We start from the raw sequence: 19,640 nt of genomic DNA on the forward strand, positions 1-19,640 counted from the left end.
ACCTCCTGTCAGTCGTCCTCTATATATAAACCCTGTGATACCTCCTGTCAGGCGTCCTCCATATATAATCCCTGTGATACCTCCTGTCAGTCGTCCTCCATATATAAACACTGTGATACCTCCAGTCAGTCGTCCTCTATATATAATCCCTGTGATACCTCCTGTCAGTTGTCCTCCATATATAAACCCTGTGATACCTCCTGTCAGGCGTCCTTCATATATAAACCCTGTTATACCTCCTGTTAATCGTCCTCCATATATAATCCCTGTGATACCTCCTGTCAGACGTCCTCTATACATAATCCCTGTGATACCTCCTGTCAGTCGTCCTCCATATATAAACCCTGTGATCCCTCCGGTCAGTCGTCCTCTATATATAATCCCTGTGATACCTCCTGTCAGGCGTCCTCCATAAATAAACCCTGTGATACCTCCTGTCAGGCGTCCTCCATATATAATCCCTGTGATACCTCTGGTCAGTCGTCCTCCATATATAATCCCTGTGATACCTCCTGTCAGTCGTCCTCCATATATAATCCCTGTGATACCTCCTGTCAGTCGTCCTCCATATATAATCCCTGTGATACCTCCTGTCAGTCGTCCTCCATATATAAACACTGTGATACCTCCTGTCAGTCGTCCTCCATATATAATCCCTGTGATACCTCCTGTCAGTCGTCCTCCATATATAATCCCTGTGAAACCTCCTGTCAGTCGTCCTCCATATATAAACACTGTGATACCTCCTGTCAGTCGTCCTCCATATATAATCCCTGTGATACCTCCTGTCAGGCGTCCTCCATATATAATCCCTGTGATACCTCCTGTCAGTCGTTTTCCATATACAATCCCTGTGATACCTCCTGTCATTCGTCCTCCATATACAATCCCTGTGATACCTCCTGTCAGTCGTCCTCCATATATAATCCCTGTGGTACCTCCGGTCAGTCGTCCTCTATATATAATCCCCGTGATACCTCCTGTCAGTCGTCCTCCATATATAATCCCTGTGATACCTGATGTCAGTCGTCCTTCATATATAAACCCTGTGATACCTCCTGTATGTCGTCCTCCATATATAATCCCTGTGATACCTCCTGTCAGTCGTCCTCCATATATAATCCCTGTGATACCTCTGGTCAGTCGTCCTCCATATATAATCCCTGTGATACCTCCTGTCAGTCGTCCTCCATAAATAAACCCTGTGATACCTCCTGTCAGTCGTCCTCCATATATAATCCCTGTGATACCTCTGGTCAGTCATCCTCCATATATAATCCCTGTGATACCTCCTGTCAGTCGTCCTCCATAAATAATCCCTGTGATACCTCCTGTCAGTCGTCCTCCATATATAATTCTTGTGATACCTCCGGTCAGTCGTCCTCTATATATAATCCCTGTGATACCTCCTGTCAGTCGTCCTCCATATATAATCCCTGTGATACCTCCTGTCAGTCGTCCTTCATATATAAAACCTGTGATACCTCCTGTATGTCGTCCTTCATATATAATCCCTGTGATACCTCCTGTATGTCGTCCTCCATATATTATCCCTGTGATACCTCTGGTCAGTCGTCCTCCATATATAATCCCTGTGATACCTCTGGTCAGTCGTCCTCCATATATAATCCCTGTGATACCTCCTGTCAGTCGTCCTCCATAAATAAACCCTGTGATACCTCCTGTCAGTCGTCCTCCATATATAATCCCTGTGATACCTCTGGTCAGTCGTCCTCTGTATATAATCCCTGTGATACCTCCTGTCAGTCGTCCTCCATATATAATCCCGGTGATACCTCCTGTCAGTCGTCCTCCATATATAAACCCTGTGATACCTCCTGTCAGTCGACCTCCATATATAAACCCTGTGATACCTCCTGTCAGTCGTCCTCCATATATAAACACTGTGATACCTCCTGTCAATCGTCCTCCATATATAATCCCTGTGATACCTCCTGTCAGTCGTCCTCCATATATAAACGCTGTGATACCTCCTGTCAGTCGTCCTCCATATATAATCGCTGTGATACCTCCTGTCAGTCGTCCTCCATATATAATCTCTGTGATACCTCTGGTCAGTCGTCCTCCATATATAATCCCTGTGACACCTCCTGTCAGTCGTCCTCAATATATAATCCCTTTGATACCTCCTGTCAGTTGTCCTCCATATATAATCCCTGTGATACCTCCTGTCAGTCGTGCTCCATATATAAACCCTGTGATACCTCCTGTGAGTCGTCCTCCATATATAATCCCTGTGATACCTCCTGTCAGTCGTCCTCCATATATAATCCCTGTGATACCTCCTGTCAGGCGTCCTCCATATATAATCCCTGTGATACCTTCTGTCAGTCGTCCTCCATATATAATCCCTGTGATACCTCCTCTGGTCAGTCGTCCTCCATATATAATCCCTGTTATACCTCCTGTCAGTCGTCCTCCATATATAATCCCTGTGATACCTCTGGTCAGTCGTCCTCCATATATAATCCCTGTGATACCTCCTCTGGTCAGTCGTCCTCCATATATAATCCCTGTTATACCTCCTGTCAGTCGTCCTCCATATATAATCCCTGTGATAGCTCCTGTCAGTCGTCCTCCATATATAATCCCTGTTATACCTCCTGTCAGTCGTCCTCCATATATAATCCCTGTGATACCTCTGGTCAGTCGTCCTCTCCACACCGGTTCTGATTCCGAACTCTTTTTGTCTATCACACATAATATAATCGGCTTTTCGCTTTGTGAGATTGCTTTCTTTGAGAAGTTGATCTCTGTGTACGGGCACTTTTCTATTTCTTTATGAATCTTAAGCTCCAGGGTCTATAAGAAACAATACAAGATATATGTTACATAAATAGTACGGTTGAAAAAAGACACGTCCATCAAGTTCGGCCAAGGAGGGGAGGGATGGAGGGAGGGATGATGGGTACATATTATACATATACAAAGAGGGGATGGATTGAGGTAAGGGGGAGGGTTGATGGGTATATACTATACATATACAAGGAGGGGAGGATGGAGGGAAAGGGGAGGGATGATGGGTATATACTATACATATACATAGAGGGGATAGATGGAGGGAAGGAAGGGGAGGGATGATGGGTATATACTATACATATACAAGGAGGGGATGAATGGAGGGAAGGGGAAGAATGATGGGTACATACTATACATATACAAGGAGGGGATGGATGGAGGGAAGGGGGAGAATGATGGGTACATACTATATGCAAAAGAACACTCCAGAGACACCATTACAGGTCTCAACGTAGTGAGCTAGCCAGACCTTCCATCCGGGAAGGAACAACCAAATTAAGGAATGTCTCCAGTTAGGGAAACCACCCAAGCAAGGTAACCATCCACAGACAGCTGTTTTAGGGTATTTGCCCCTCATCAGTGTGGAGTAGGTTTCTGGCTAGGGGAGCAATGCTAATACGTGCATGCAAAGAGATGATGGTTGACCTCAGGGAGACCAACCAAAAACACCACAGAGACACCATCACAGGTCTCTGGTATGCTGTCTCTGGAGTGTTCTTTTGCATATTTTCCCAGGGGGCAATGTTCTAGAATACACTCACGTCGAGACCTGTCTTTGTACCCTCTCCAGCTCTAGAACGTCCTTCCTATGAATCGGTGCCCAGAACTAGACAGCATACTCCAGATGAGGCCGCACCAAAGATTTATAGAGCGCTAATATTATATCCCTTTTTATCCAGGCCTGAGTCCAGGCCTGTTTTAATGCATGACAATATCCTGCTGGGCTTACAAGCAGCTGACTGACATTGTGTCTGTAGTCTATTATGTACAAGTACACCCAGATCCTTCTCCATCAGCGTCTCTGCCAGTATAACTCCCCCCAGGACATATGCTGCAGGTTATTACTCCCCCTAGGACATATAATGCTGCAGGTTATTACTCCCCCTAGGACATGATGCTGCAGGTTATTACTCCCGCTAGGACATGATGCTGCAGGTAATACTCCCCCTAGGACATATGATGCTGCAGGTTATTACTCCCCCTAGGACATATGATACTGCAGGTTATTACTCCCCCTAGGACATATCATGCTGCAGGTTAAAATTCCCCCTAGGACATATGACGCTGCAGGTTATTACTCCCCCTAGGACATATCATGCATGCAGGTTATTACTTCCCCTAGGACATATGATGCTGCAGGTTATTACTCCCCTAGGACATATGATGCTGCAGGTTATTACTCCCCCTAGGACATATGATGCTGCAGGTAATCACTCCCCCTTGGACATATCATGCATGCAGGTTATTACTCCCCTAGGACATATGACGATGCAGGTTATTACTCCCCCTAGGACATATCATGCATGCAGGTTATTACTCCCCTAGGACATATGACGATGCAGGTTATTACTCCCCCTAGGACATATCATGCTGCAGGTTATTACTCCTCCTAGGACATATGACGCTGCAGGTTATTACTCCCCCCAGGTCTCTGGTATGCTGTCTCTGGAGTGTTCTTTTGCATATTTTCCCAGGGGGCAATGTTCTAGAATACACTCACGTCGAGACCTGTCTTTGTACCCTCTCCAGCTCTAGAACGTCCTTCCTATGAATCGGTGCCCAGAACTAGACAGCATACTCCAGATGAGGCCGCACCAAAGATTTATAGAGCGCTAATATTATATCCCTTTTTATCCAGGCCTGAGTCCAGGCCTGTTTTAATGCATGACAATATCCTGCTGGGCTTACAAGCAGCTGACTGACATTGTGTCTGTAGTCTATTATGTACAAGTACACCCAGATCCTTCTCCATCAGCGTCTCTGCCAGTATAACTCCCCCCAGGACATATGATGCTGCAGGTTATTACTCCCCCCAGGACATATGATGCTGCAGGTTATTACTCCCCCCGGGATATATGATGCTGCAGGTTATTACTCCCCCCAGGACATATGATGCTGCAGGTTATTACTCCCCGTAGGACATATAATGCTGCAGGTTATTACTTCCCCCAGGACATATGATGCTGCAGGTTATTACTCCCCCTAGGACATATGGTGCTGGAGGTTATTACTCCCCCTAGGACATATGATGCTGCAGGTTATTACTCCCCCCAGGACATATGATGCTGCAGGTTATTACTCCCCCCAGGAGATATGACGCTGCAGGTTATTACTCCCCCCAGGACATATGATGCTGCAGGTTATTACTCCCCCTAGGACATATCATGCTGCAGGTTATCACTTCCCCTAGGACATATGACGCTGCAGGTTATTACTCCCCCTAGGACATATCATGCTGCAGGTTATTACTCCCCCTAGGACATATAATGCTGGAGGTTATTACTCCCCCTAGGACATATGATGCTGCAGGTTATTACTTCCTCTAGGACATATGATGCTGGAGGTTATTACTTCCTCTAGGACATATGATGCTGCAGGTTATTACTCCCCCTAGGACATATGCTGCAGGTTATTACTCCCCCTAGGACATATAATGCTGCAGGTTATTACTCCCCCTAGGACATGATGCTGCAGGTTATTACTCCCGCTAGGACATGATGCTGCAGGTAATACTCCCCCTAGGACATATGATGCTGCAGGTTATTACTCCCCCTAGGACATATGATACTGCAGGTTATTACTCCCCCTAGGACATATCATGCTGCAGGTTAAAATTCCCCCTAGGACATATGACGCTGCAGGTTATTACTCCCCCTAGGACATATCATGCATGCAGGTTATTACTTCCCCTAGGACATATGATGCTGCAGGTTATTACTCCCCTAGGACATATGATGCTGCAGGTTATTACTCCCCCTAGGACATATGATGCTGCAGGTAATCACTCCCCCTTGGACATATCATGCATGCAGGTTATTACTCCCCTAGGACATATGACGATGCAGGTTATTACTCCCCCTAGGACATATCATGCATGCAGGTTATTACTCCCCTAGGACATATGACGATGCAGGTTATTACTCCCCCTAGGACATATCATGCTGCAGGTTATTACTCCTCCTAGGACATATGACGCTGCAGGTTATTACTCCCCCCAGGTCTCTGGTATGCTGTCTCTGGAGTGTTCTTTTGCATATTTTCCCAGGGGGCAATGTTCTAGAATACACTCACGTCGAGACCTGTCTTTGTACCCTCTCCAGCTCTAGAACGTCCTTCCTATGAATCGGTGCCCAGAACTAGACAGCATACTCCAGATGAGGCCGCACCAAAGATTTATAGAGCGCTAATATTATATCCCTTTTTATGAGAGTCCAGGCCTGTTTTAATGCATGACAATATCCTGCTGGGCTTACAAGCAGCTGACTGACATTGTGTCTGTAGTCTATTATGTACAAGTACACCCAGATCCTTCTCCATCAGCGTCTCTGCCAGTATAACTCCCCCCAGGATATATAATGCTGCAGGTTATTACTCCCCGTAGGACATATAATGCTGCAGGTTATTACTTCCCCCAGGACATATGATGCTGCAGGTTATTACTCCCCCTAGGACATATGATGCTGGAGGTTATTACTCCCCCTAGGACATATGATGCTGCAGGTTATTACTCCCCCTAGGACATATGATGCTGCAGGTTATTACTCTCCCTAGCACATATGATGCTGCAGGTTATTACTCCCCCTAGGACATATAATGCTGGAGGTTATTACTCCCCCCAGGACATATGATGCTGCAGGTTATTACTCCCCCCAGGACATATGATGCTGCTGCAGGTTATAACTCCCCCAGGACATATGATGCTGCAGGTTATTACTCCCCCTAGGACATATCATGCTGCAGGTTATCACTCCCCCTAGGACATATGACGCTGCAGGTTATTACTCCCCCCAGGACATATGATGCTGCAGGTTATTACTCCCCCTAGGACATATCATGCTGCAGGTTATCACTCCCCCCAGGACATATGACGCTGCAGGTTATTACTCCCCCAGGACATATGATGCTGCAGGTTATTACTCCCCCCAGGACATATGATGCTGCAGGTTATTACTCCCCCTAGGACATATCATGCTGGAGGTTATTACTCCCCCCAGGACATATGCTGCAGGTTATTACTCCCCCTAGAACATATGATGCTGGAGGTTATTACTTCCTCTAGGACATATGATGCTGCAGGTTATTACTCCCCTAGGACATATGCTGCAGGTTATTACTCCCCCTAGGACATATAATGCTGCAGGTTATTACTCCCCCTAGGACATGATGCTGCAGGTTATTACTCCCCCTAGGACATATCATGCTGCAGGTTAAAATTCCCCCTAGGACATATGATGCTGCAGGTTATTACTCCCCCTAGGACATATCATGCATGCAGGTTATTACTTCCCCTAGGAAATATGATGCTGCAGGTTATTACTCCCCTAGGACATATGATGCTGCAGGTTATTACTCCCCCTAGGACATATAATGCTGCAGGTAATCACTCCCCCTTGGACATATGATGCTGCAGGTTATTACTCCCCCTAGGACATATCATGCTGCAGCTTATCACTCCCCCTAGGACATATGATGCTGCAGGTTAATACTCCCCCTAGGACATATGACGATGCAGGTTATTACTCCCCCTAGGACATATCATGCTGCAGGTTATTACTCCTCCTAGGACATATGACGCTGCAGGTTATTACTCCCCCTAGGACATATCATGCATGCAGGTTATTACTTCCCCTAGGACATATGATGCTGCAGGTTATTACTCCCCTTAGGGCATATGATGCTGCAGGTTATTACTCCCCCTAGGACATATGATGCTTTAGGTTATTACTCCCCACTAGGACATATGATGCTGCAGGTTATTACTCCCCTAGGACATATGATGCTGCAGGTTATTACTCCCCTAGGAAATATGATGCTGTAGGTTATTACTTCCCCTAGGACATATGATGCTGCAGGTTATTACTCCCCCTAGGACATATGACGATGCAGGTTATTACTCCCCCCAGAACATATGATGCTGCAGGTTATTACTCCCCCTAGGACATATGACGCTGCAGGTTATTACTCCCCCTAGGACATATTATGCTGCAGGTTATTACTTCCCCTAGCACATATGGTGCTGCAGGTTATTACTCCCCTTAGGACATATGATGCTGCAGGTTATTACTCCCCCTAGGACATATGACGCTGCAGGTTATTACTCCCCCTAGGACATATCATGCTGCAGGTTATTACTTCCCCTAGGATATATGGTGCTGCAGGTTATTACTCCCCTTAGGACATATGATGCTGCAGGTTATTACTCCCCCTAGGACATATGATGCTGCAGGTTAATACTCCCCCTAGGACATATCATGCTGCAGGTTATTACTCCCCCTAGGACATATAATGCTGGAGGTTATTACTCCCCCCAGGACATATGATGCTGCAGGTTATTACTCCCCCTAGGACATATGATGCTGCAGGTTATTACTCCCCCCAGGACATATGATGCTGCAGGTTATTACTCCCCTTAGGACATATGATGCTGCAGGTTATTACTCCCCCTAGGACATATGATGCTGCAGGTTATTACTCCCCCTAGGACATATAATGCTGCAGGTTATTACTCCCCCTAGGACATATGATGCTGCAGGTTATTACTCCCCCTAGGACATATAATGCTGCAGGTTATTACTCCCCCTAGGACATATGATGCTGCAGGTTATTACTCCCCCTAGGACATATGATGCTGCAGGTTATTATTCCCCCTAGGACATATGATGCTGCAGGGTATTACTCCCCCTAGGACATATGATGCTGCAGGTTATTACTCCCCCTAGGACATATGATGCTGCAGGTTATTACTCCCCCTAGGACATATGATGCTGCAGGTTATTACTCCCCCTAGGACATATGATGCTGCAGGTTATCACTCCCCCTAGGACATATGAGGCATGTGGGTTATTCCATTCTCAATATCATTAATAAACAGGTAATACAGAAGGGGCCCAGTACTGACCCTTGGGGTACACCGCTTATTACTGGGGACCATTTGGAGTAGGAATCATTGACCACCACTCTCTAGGTACGATTATTAAGTTTTCAATTTAGTTATAGACTATCCTATCCTAAAATCATAAAAGTGGCACACTTATTTACCAAAAAATCTTAATTATGCCATTAGTTTTATATGTTAAAATAATTGTCCCAAAGGGGGCAATAAAAGAAACTTGTCTGATTTTCCTATAGCAACCAGTCATCAATAAATGAAAGCTGAGCTGTGACTGGTTGCTAAGAGAAAATCAGACCATTTTTATTTATTACCCCCATTGGGCCAATCACAACTATCATTTCATCAGGACACTTTAGAAAGTTACTATGTGCTCTGATTGGCGGCCATGAGCCGCGTATGGATTGTCCGGCAGTGGTGGTAATCTGATATGAACAGGCACAGCGCTCACTCAAGAGCTGCTTCCCATTCGTTTTAGGAATTATGTTGCTATGATGTGTGGGCAGTTTGTTGAAGAGACGGGTGACCTTTAGTCTAAGTTCACACAACGTATATTTTGAATCAATCACGGCCGTTGTTGCAAATTGTAAAACCGACCGTGATTTATTTAAGATATACATAGCATTAAAGCGTCACTGTCATTAAAATATTTTTTGCAGAAATCGTTAGTACAGGCGATTTTAAGAAACTTTATTAGGTTTATTAGCCTAATAAAGTTTATTAGTTTATTAGTTTATTTTATAATGAAAAAGCAGTTTGAAGCTCTCCCCCCCAGTCTTCATGGTTGTCTATGGAGAGAGAAGAGATGAGGCACCAAAACAGGACAACAAAGAGTTAATTACAGCTACATCACCTGGCTATCTCCTCTGACAGTCAGCACTGACCTCTCTGACCCTCTGAATAGGCTTTCATGAAGCTCCCCTGTGTAATCCTTTGTTCTCTGCCGCCGACTAATCTCCCTCCTCCCCTCTCCATAGCACAGACAGATCCGACTGATGAAAAAACAGTCGGGATTTCCTGATAATGAGCAGTGGATGACAGAAAGGAGAGGAGGGGGGGACCTGGGGAAAGGCTTTTTACATGCAGATAATGGCAGATTTGCCTAATAAACCCAATTACAAAGTTTCTTAATCCCTTCACGTCAGCCATCTGTATATATACGTTCCTATTGCACATGCCCCGTGCAGTAGGAATGTACATATACGTTCCTGCTTTGACGGGGGTTTGTGATGAGAACGGGATCGCTGCAGGGACAGCGATCCCGCTCTCATCTGAGTGAGGCACCGGAGATAATGAGAATCAGCTGCGATCCCGCAGCTGACCCCCATTAACCCCTTAGTGACCGCCGAAACGGCGGTCACTAATGGGCCGGTGCCGCCGCTATATTTCATCTCCCCCCACCGTGAATCCACGGTGGGGGGGAGATGAAATAGTTAAAATCAGACCCCAGACCAGCCCCCCTAGTGCCCCGGCGGCCATCAGATCCAAGATGGCCGCCGCGATCACTGTGAACAGACTAATGTCTGTTCACAGTGATCTCTTTGTAAAAATGAATGAAAACCCCATGCTCTCCATCACCGGAGGTAGCGGAGAGCATGGGGCAGTCATCGGGGACCCCCCCTGTGGGGTCCCGGTACAAGCGATCAGCGGTATATACTATATACCGCTGATCGCTTGTGCCATGTGCCACCGGAACATTTTATCCCCTGTCACCATGAATGATTGGTGACAGGGGATAAAAAGTGATGTCCCCCCACCCCCCCAGTCGCCCCCCAACCCCCCAGTCACCCCTGTCCCCGAGTCACCCTCCCGTACCCCATATACTCACCTGATCCTGGAGCTCCTTCCTCCTCGGTGTCCTGGCTGGGTATGAAGTGCGCATGCGCTCCACAACCAGCCAGCTCTGAAAATTTAAAGTGACAGAGACCAATTTGGTCTCTGTCACTGAACTATGATTACTGTGATAGAAAATATCATAGTAATCATAGAAATACAGTGAAAATGAATATGTAAAGTACAAAAAGTGACAAACACACAAAAAAATAAAACACACACTTTTTATTATAGTAATAATTGCAGTTTACTCCCAAATTACCCCTACCCCCCCAGATTACCCGTAACTACCGCAGCTAGCCCGTAACCACCCCAGGTTGTCCGTAATCACGTCAGATTGCACGTAACCCCCCAGATTACCCATAACCACCGCACGTTGCCCGTAACCACCGCACGTTGCCCGTAACCACCGCACACTGCCCGTAACCAGTTGCCAGTGACCCCCTCCAGATTGTCCGTAATCACCCCAGATTGCCTGTAACCACCCCAAATTACATGTACCCACCCCAGATTACCTATAAGCACTTCAGTCTATCCGTATCAATTCTAGATTGTCTGTAACCCCTCCAGGTTGCCCGTAACCACCGCAGGTTGCGCATAACCACCCCAGGTTGCCCGTAATCATGCCAGATTACATGTAACCCCCCAGATTGCACGCAACCACCGCAGGTCTCGTCTGACCACCGCACGTCGCCTCTGACCACCGCACCTCGCCTCTGACCACCGCACGTCGCCTCTGACCACCGCACGTCGCCTCTGACCACCGCACGTCGCCACTGACCACCGCACGTCGCCACTGACCACCGCACGTCGCCACTAACCACCGCACGTCACCTCTGACCACCGCACCTTGCCTCTGACCACCGCACCTTGCCTCTGACTACCGCACCTTGCCTCTAACCACCCCAAATTGCCAGTGACCCCCTCCAGATTGCCCGCAACCACGCCAGATTACAGGTACCCACCTCAGATTACCTATTAGCACTTCAGTTTATCCGTAACCACAGCAGGTTGCCTGTAACCACCCCAGATTGTCTGTAACCACCCCAGATTGTCTGTAACTACCCCAGATTGTCTGTAACCACCTCAGACTGTCTGTAACCACCCCAGACTGTCTTTGACCACCCCACGTTGCCCGTAACCACAGCAGGTTGCCTGTAACCACCCTAGATTGTCTGTAACCACAGCAGGTTGTCCGTAACCACAGCAGGTTGTCCGTATTCACCCCAGGTTGCCTGTAACCACCCCAGGTTGCCTGTAACCACCCCAGGTTGCCATAACCACAGCAGGTTGCCCGTGACCTCCCCATGTTGACGGTATCCACCCCAGATTACCCGTAACCACCCCAGATTACCCGTAACCACCTCAGACTGCCCGTAACCACCCCAGACTGCCCGTAACCACCTCCAAATTACCCGGAACCACCCCACATTACCTGTAATCTAATTTTTTTTATTTTAGTAACTGCGCTATTCTAATAACTATTACTAGCTACTGTTTTGCTCCAGCAAATTGGCACTCCTTCCCTTCTGAGCCCTGCTGTGTGCCCATACAGTGGTTTATGCCCACATATGGGGTACCGTTGTACTCGGGAGAACCTGCGTTACAGATTTTGGGGTACGTTTTCTCTCATGTTCCTTGTGAAATTTAGAAATTTCAAACTAAACCAACATATTATTGGAAAAATTCAAGTTTTTCATTTTTACTGGCCAATTTTGAATACTTTCCTCTAATACCTGTGGGGCCAAAATGCTCATCCTACCCCAAGATGAATTCTTTGAGGGGTGTACTTTCCAAAATGGGGTGACTTTTGGGGGGGTCTATTCTGTAGACATTACTGGGGCGCTGCAAATGCACCTGGCGCTCAGAAACTTCTTCAGAAAAATCTGCACGGAAAATGCTAATTGGCGCTCCTTCCCTTCTGAGCCCGGCTGTGTGCCCATACAGTGGTTTATACCCACATATGCGGTACCGTTCTACTCAGGAGAACCTGCGTTACAGATTTTGGAGTGAATTTTCTCTCCTGTTCCTTGTGAAATTGAGAAATTTCAAACTAAAGGAACAAATTATTGGAAAAATTCGAGTTTTTCATTTTTACTGTCTACTTTTGAATACTTTCCTCTAATACCTGTGGGGTCAAAATGCTCACCACACACCAAGATGAATTCTTTGAGGGGTGCACTTTCCAAAATGGGGTGACTTATGGTGAGATTTTACTCCGCTGGCACTACAGGGGCTCTGCAAACACACCTGGCACTCAGAAACTTCTGCAACAAAATCTGCATTGAAAAAGCTAATTGGCGCTCCTTCCCTTCTGAGCCCGGCTGTGTGCCCATACAGTGGTTTATACCGACATATGAGGTACCTTTTTACTCAGGAGAACCTGCGTTACAAATTTTGGGGTACTTTTTTTCTCTTGTTCCTCGTGAAATTGAGAAATTTTAAACTAAAGGAACATATTATTGGATAAATTCGAGTTTTTCATTTTTACTGTCTACTTTTGAATACTTTCCTCTAATACCTGTGGGGTCAAAATGCTCACCACACCCCAAAATAAATTATTTGAGGGGTGTACTTTCCAAAATGGGGTGACTATGGGCGAGATTTTACTCCGCTGGCACTACAGGAGCACTGCAAACCCACCTGGCGCTCAGAAACTTCTTCAGCAAAATCTGCATTGAAAAACAGGAGTTACTCACCGGGTAATGATGTTTCCTCGAGTACATGACAGCACCACGGAGAGAGAGGGACCCCGCCCCCTGGGACAGGAAACCTGAAGTATAAAAGGATTAGGCCCTCCTCTCAACCTCAGTGAGTATTCCAGAGACCGGAGAGAGCCATGATTAGTATCAGGATTGTTTAATCTTAAGAAGCACCATCACCAACTATAATACTACTTTTTTTTTTTTTTTTTTTTTGCACACCCAAGTGAAACACAGTGAAGGAACCAAAAAAGGGTGGGTAGTAATGGTGCTGTCATGTACTCGAGGAAACATCATTACCCGGTGAGTAACTCCTGTTTTCCCCCTCGACATGACAGCACGACGGAGAGAATACCAGAGATGAAAGAAAGATTAGGGAGGGACTATAGCCAGTAAGACCTTACGCCCAAAGGCAACACCAGAGGAATCAGAAAGATCCAACCTATAGTGTCGGAAAAAAGTGTGCGGTGAGGACCAAACCGCCGCCCTGCAGATCTGAGAGATGGAAGCATCACTTCTTTCCGCCCAAGAGGTAGCAACAGCTCGGGTGGAATGGGCTCTGAGCCTAAGGGGAGGAGAAAGACCAGCAGAAGAGTAAGAAGAGCAAATAGCCTGCCTTATCCATCTGGCTATAGAACTACTACTAGCCTTACACCCCTTATTGGGCCCTGAAAATTGCACAAATAGAGACCTAGACTTTCTAAACTGCTTTGTTACTTCTAAGTATTGCAGTACAGAACGTCTTACATCTAGACAATGGAACTCACTCTCTTTCTCATTGGCTGGTTTGTCACAAAAAGAGGGTAACACTATCTCTTGAGAGCAATGAAATTCGGACACCACCTTAGGCAAGAAAGCAGGATCTGGTTTGAAAATAATTCTATCAGACAAAATCTTAGTGTATGGTTCACTGCATGAAAGGCTCGCCAACTCCCCCACCCGTCTGGCCGATGTCACTGCTACCAGGAAGGCGGTCTTAAGTGTAAGATTTTTTAAGGATATATTATACAAAGGCTCAAAAGGGGCATCTGTTAGACTTTTTAAGACTAGGCTAAGGTCCCAAGGAGGAACTGATGGTGATAATCTTGGCGAGAGTCTGGCTGCTGCTCTAAAGAATCTGACCACCCAAGGATGAGTAGCGATTTGTTGGTTATATAAGGCTCCTAAGGCCGAGGCGTGCACTTTTAAGGTAGCTGGCTTAAGGCCCTTGCCTAAACCCCTCTGTAGGAAGTCTAGGATCTGTGCTATGTTAGGAGAATGAAGATCAACCTTTTTAGTTCCTAAAAATGAAAAATATGCTTTCCATATTCTAAAATAGATCTTTAGAGTTGTAGGCTTCCTGCTCCGCTGTAAGGTAGATATGACCTCATCCGAGAGTCCATGACTTTTGAGAACTAGCCTTTCAAAAGCCAGGCCGTCAGGTGCAGCTGTTTCGTACCTTGATGAAAAATCGGTCCCTGAGAGAGTAAATCCGGACGGTCCGGTAAGACCCAAGGGTCTGTCACCGACATTGACCTGAGACCTGAGAACCAAGCTCTGCGAGGCCAAAAGGGAGCTATGAGAATCACTCGAGCCTTCTCCTGCCTGATCTTTTTTAGCACCCGGGGAATTAAGGCCAGTGGAGGAAAAGCGTACATTAGACTCCACTGCCAGGTCTGGCTTAGAGCGTCTACACCTAGGGGCCGGTCCGCTGGGGACAAGGAAAGAAACTGTCTCACCTGTCTGTTTCCCCTGGTTGCGAACAGGTCTATGACCGGTCTCCCCCAAAGATCCGTGATCATCTGAAAGACAGAAGGAGTCAGGCGCCATTCCCCCTGTAGAAGCTGATGTCTGCTGAGAAAATCCGCTCTTATATTCAGAACCCCCTTCAGATGGACTGCTGACAGACTCAAAAGGTTGCGTTCTGCAAAAGAAAATATGTGATAAGACAAGTCCAATATCAGAGGGCTTCTAGTGGTACCCTGTCTATTGATAACTGAGACTGCTGTGGAATTATCTGAAAAAACCTTAACATTAGAGCCCTTAATGTGAGACTCTGCCACTGTTAGTGCAAAATAAATGGCCGCTAATTCCTTAAAATTAGAAGATCTAACGATGAATTCATCGTCCCAGGTGCCTTGAAAATTGTATCGGTTGGTGTGCGCACCCCAACCTGATGGGCTGGCGTCTGTAGTTATCACTTTTGGAGAATCAATAGTCCAACTAAGACCCTGCAGAAGATTAGACCTAGATAGCCACCAGGAAAAACTCTCTAATGTCGCTTTGGACAGGGAGATTTTCCTGTCAAGACCCTTGGGAGATCCATCCCAGGCCTCGAGGAGCTGAGCCTGCAAAGGTCTAGAGTGAGTCTGAGCCCATGGGACTGCTGGAATGGTAGCTGTGAATAGTCCCAGCAGAGACATACCCTTCCTTATAGATGTCACCGGGTTTTTGAGAAGAAGTTGCGTTAAACTTTGTAGTTTTTCTATCTTCTCTTCGGGCAGGAACGACCTTTGTGTCAATGAGTCCAAAGTGATCCCAAGAAAGAGCTTTTTGTTCTCTGGAACTAGAGAGGATTTCTCGAGATTTACAATCCAGCCGAGCTTCTTTAGGATGGACAGAGTTCTTCCCAACATTATCAGAAGTTTCTCTTTTGTTTCTGCTACCAACAGAAAATCGTCTAAATATGGTATAAAGATGCCTTCTTCCTCCCTTATGTGGGCTGCCATTTCCGACACTATCTTGGTGAAGACTCGAGGAGCGATGGAAATGCCGAAGGGCAGCGCCTGAAATTGTAGGTGGACCAGAGAGTCGTCTATCCAGATTGCCAGCCTCAGGTATCTTTGAAAGTCCTTGTGGATCGGGACGTGTAGGTAGGCGTCCTTGAGATCTATCGAAGCCATGAAACAACCTGGAAAGAGCAAGTTTACTGTACTCTTTATGGTCTCCATTTTGAATCTCTGATACCGTAGATACTGATTTAAAGGTTTGAGATTTATGATGACCCTGTAGTTTTCGTCTGACTTTTTCACCAGAAACAAGGTTGAGTAGAACCCCTGATTTTTCTCTGATTCTGGTACCGGAACAAGCACATTCTTTTCCAGGAGAGACTTGACTTCTGTTTCTAAAGCTTCTTGACGACCTTTGGTTATGACAAACCGAGTGGGAGGTCGGGATACGAAATCTAAGCGAACGCCATCTTGAATAGACCGCAGTACCCAAGTGCTGCCGCAGATTTTCTGCCATTCTTGTGTGAAATGACGCAACCTGCCTCCCACCCGTGGCCTGGCGTCATTGTGTAGAGGATTTTTTGGAAGGATCGGACTTCTGTGAAAACATATATCCCTTGGATCTGTTGTAGCCTCTTCCTCGAGTAGACTTGTCTGTGTTCCTTCTCTGAAACTTTTCCTTTCCTTGTCCACGAAAGGACTGGAATCGTTTCGATTGGTAGGAGATAGGAAATCCCTTCTTCCTATCCGCGGCTTTAGCAAGTAAGTCATCCAGATATGATCCAAATATATATTCTCCCTCACAGTGGATGGTGCATAATTTTGCCTTAGCAACTGCATCACCCGACCAATTCTTTAGCCACAAGGCTCTACGAGCCGAGTTGGATTGGGCTGCCGAGCGAGCAGAAAATCTGAGTGCATCGGTAGAAGCGTCAGCTAGAAAAGATGCAGATTTTTTAAGGAGAGGCAATGCTGTCGTAAATTTATCCTTGAAATCATCTGATTGGAGATCTTCTTCCAACTGGGAGAGCCAGACCATCATTGATCTTGCTACACAAGTACCTGCAATGCTAGGTTTGAAACCACCTGTTGCTGCCTCCCAGGTTTTTTTAAGGAAACCCTCTGCCTTCTTGTCCATGGGTTCCTTGAGTACTCCTATATCGTCAAAGGGTAACGAATCCTTGCGTGATATCTTGGAAATAGAAACATCAATTTTTGGAGCTCTATCCCAAGCTGGATTTTCTGACTCGTCAAAAGGGTATTTCCTCTTAACCGCCCGAGGTACGAATCCTTTTTTCCCCGGCCTGTTCCATTCCTTTTGTATAAGGGCTGACACATTTTTATGCACAGGGAAGACCTTCCTCTTTTTCTCTTCCAAACCACCAAACATTATGTCCTGTATGGACTTAGGCTCCTTAGGATCCTCAATGTTCATTGTGGAGCGCACTTCTTTAACCAGGGTACATACATCATCTAAAGAAAATAAAGATCTGATTCCAACATCTGTGTCAGATTCCTCAGCCTCTTCTGCTTCCTCCTCATTAGCTGCCCCCTCCTCGTGGTCAGGAATGGAAATAGTGGAAACTCCATGAGATGGCCCCGGGGTACATACTGGAGTTGCAATAGTAGTGCTCCCAGAAGAACTCTGCATTCCCGTAATCATGTCCTTAACTGATGATAGAATAGACTCTAAGGAGGGCACCTGAGCAGCGACTAACTTATTAATACAGTCCTCACATGTTGGTTTTTCATAACTTGAACTAAGACGTCCTTTACAAACTCTACATTCTTTATGTTTATGGGGAGTCTTAGATTTTCTGGAAGATTCCTACACATGAAAACAAAAAAACAAACTTTTAGGCTTAGGGCCTGCAGTATTCCATCATCTTACCACCCCTACCAGGGGAGAAGAGAGTCAGTACCCAGGAAGAGGCAGGAGCACCAGAAGAATCCTTCCTTGCCTCGCTGCTGGAACTCATGGCTGCATCAGCTGTGAGTCTGCCGGCCGACCTCACCACAGCGCATGCTAGCCTTATCCGGCGTCCTACGTCATATCCCGTGCGCCGCGGAACTCCCCGCCACATAACTATGCGACGTCACCGGAAGTCCCGCGCGCCGGACCGGAAGTGTAACCTAGCGTGGAACGCACGCTCCGGACGGATCCTGCCTCGGCGGCAGCCTGCAGGAAAACCCCCCCTCCTCCGCTGCCACTGGCAAACTCTGAGGGTTCCGGTCCGGCCCAACCGCTCTTGAATGCGGTATGTGTGGTAAAGTCGGGCTTAACGGTGCTACACCGGCACCTCCCAAAGTCTTCCTCCGGCCATTCCAACCGGAAAGCCGCAGCAGGTGAGAAAAACTCCGGCCCCATCTAATCCCAGGGAGACCTACACCAAGCCTCCCAACTCCAGGCTTCCCGTAGGGACAGGAAACCACACTGAGGTTGAGAGGAGGGCCTAATCCTTTTATACTTCAGGTTTCCTGTCCCAGGGGGCGGGGTCCCTCTCTCCGTGGTGCTGTCATGTCGAGGGGGAAAAGCTTATTGGCGCTCCTTCCGTTCTGAGCCCTGCTTTGTGCCCATACAGTGGTTTATGCCCACATATGAGGTACCTTTTTACTCAGGAGAACCTGCGTTACAGATTTTGGGGTGAATTTTCTCTCCTGTTCCTCGTGAAAAGGAGAAAATTCAAACTAAAGGAACATATTATTGGAAAAATTCGAGTTTTTCATTTTTACTGTCTAATTTTGAATACTTTCCTCTAACACCTGTGGGGTCAAAATGCTCATCCTACCCTAAGATGAATTCTTTGAGGGGTGTACTTTCCAAAATGGGGTGACTTATGGGGGGTTTTCTCTCTGCTGACACTACAGGGGCTCTGCAAACGCACCTGGCGCTCGGAAACTTCTTCAGCAAAATCTGCAATGGAAAAGCTAGATGGCGCTCCCTTCCTTCTGAGCTCCGCTGTGTGCCCATACAGTGGTTTACGCCCACATATGGGGTACCGTAGTACTCAAGAGAACCTGCGTTACAAATTTTGGGGTGCGTTTTCTCTCATGTTCCTTTTGAAAATGAGAAACTTTAATCTAAACGTATATATTATTGGAAAATTGTAATTTTTCATTTTTTTACGGCCTGAGGCTAGGTTCAGACGCTGTAACTGTGCGGCTGTATTTGCAGCTGTAATTGTGCGGCGGTATTTTTGGTGGTTCGTGTGTATGCTTGGAAGTATAGGATATGCGGCTGCACAGTGCACACTGTGTCTGAATCTACGGCCCTATCGTAAACGGACCCGTAAAAAATGAACAAGACCATTGTTTGCGGCTGGAGATGCGGCCGAGGATTGACAGGCGGTCCGTACGGAGTACTTCAAAAATAGCCGGCAATGATGCCGAATGCCGATGCCTCTAATAGTTAATATATTAAATTACTAAAACATATTTTCTTTGTAATCAAGACACTTTCGTTGTTCA

At 46.5% G+C, this 19,640-nt stretch overlaps 1 protein-coding gene across 1 annotated transcript in view; it reads right to left on the reverse strand.

Annotated features, from left to right (window-relative positions):
- Window positions 1–19,640, reverse strand: part of LOC138801872 (NACHT, LRR and PYD domains-containing protein 1a-like) — a 210,511-nt gene that overhangs the window by 27,479 nt on the left and 163,392 nt on the right. The window contains exon 10 of the mRNA XM_069984970.1: window positions 2,661–2,823. Coding sequence (XP_069841071.1) covers window positions 2,661–2,823 — 163 coding nt within the window. The remainder of the gene's footprint in view (window positions 1–2,660; window positions 2,824–19,640) is intronic.

The sequence above is a fragment of the Dendropsophus ebraccatus genome, chromosome 9 (genome assembly GCF_027789765.1).
Source record: "Dendropsophus ebraccatus isolate aDenEbr1 chromosome 9, aDenEbr1.pat, whole genome shotgun sequence".
NCBI classification, from domain to species: domain Eukaryota; kingdom Metazoa; phylum Chordata; class Amphibia; order Anura; family Hylidae; genus Dendropsophus; species Dendropsophus ebraccatus.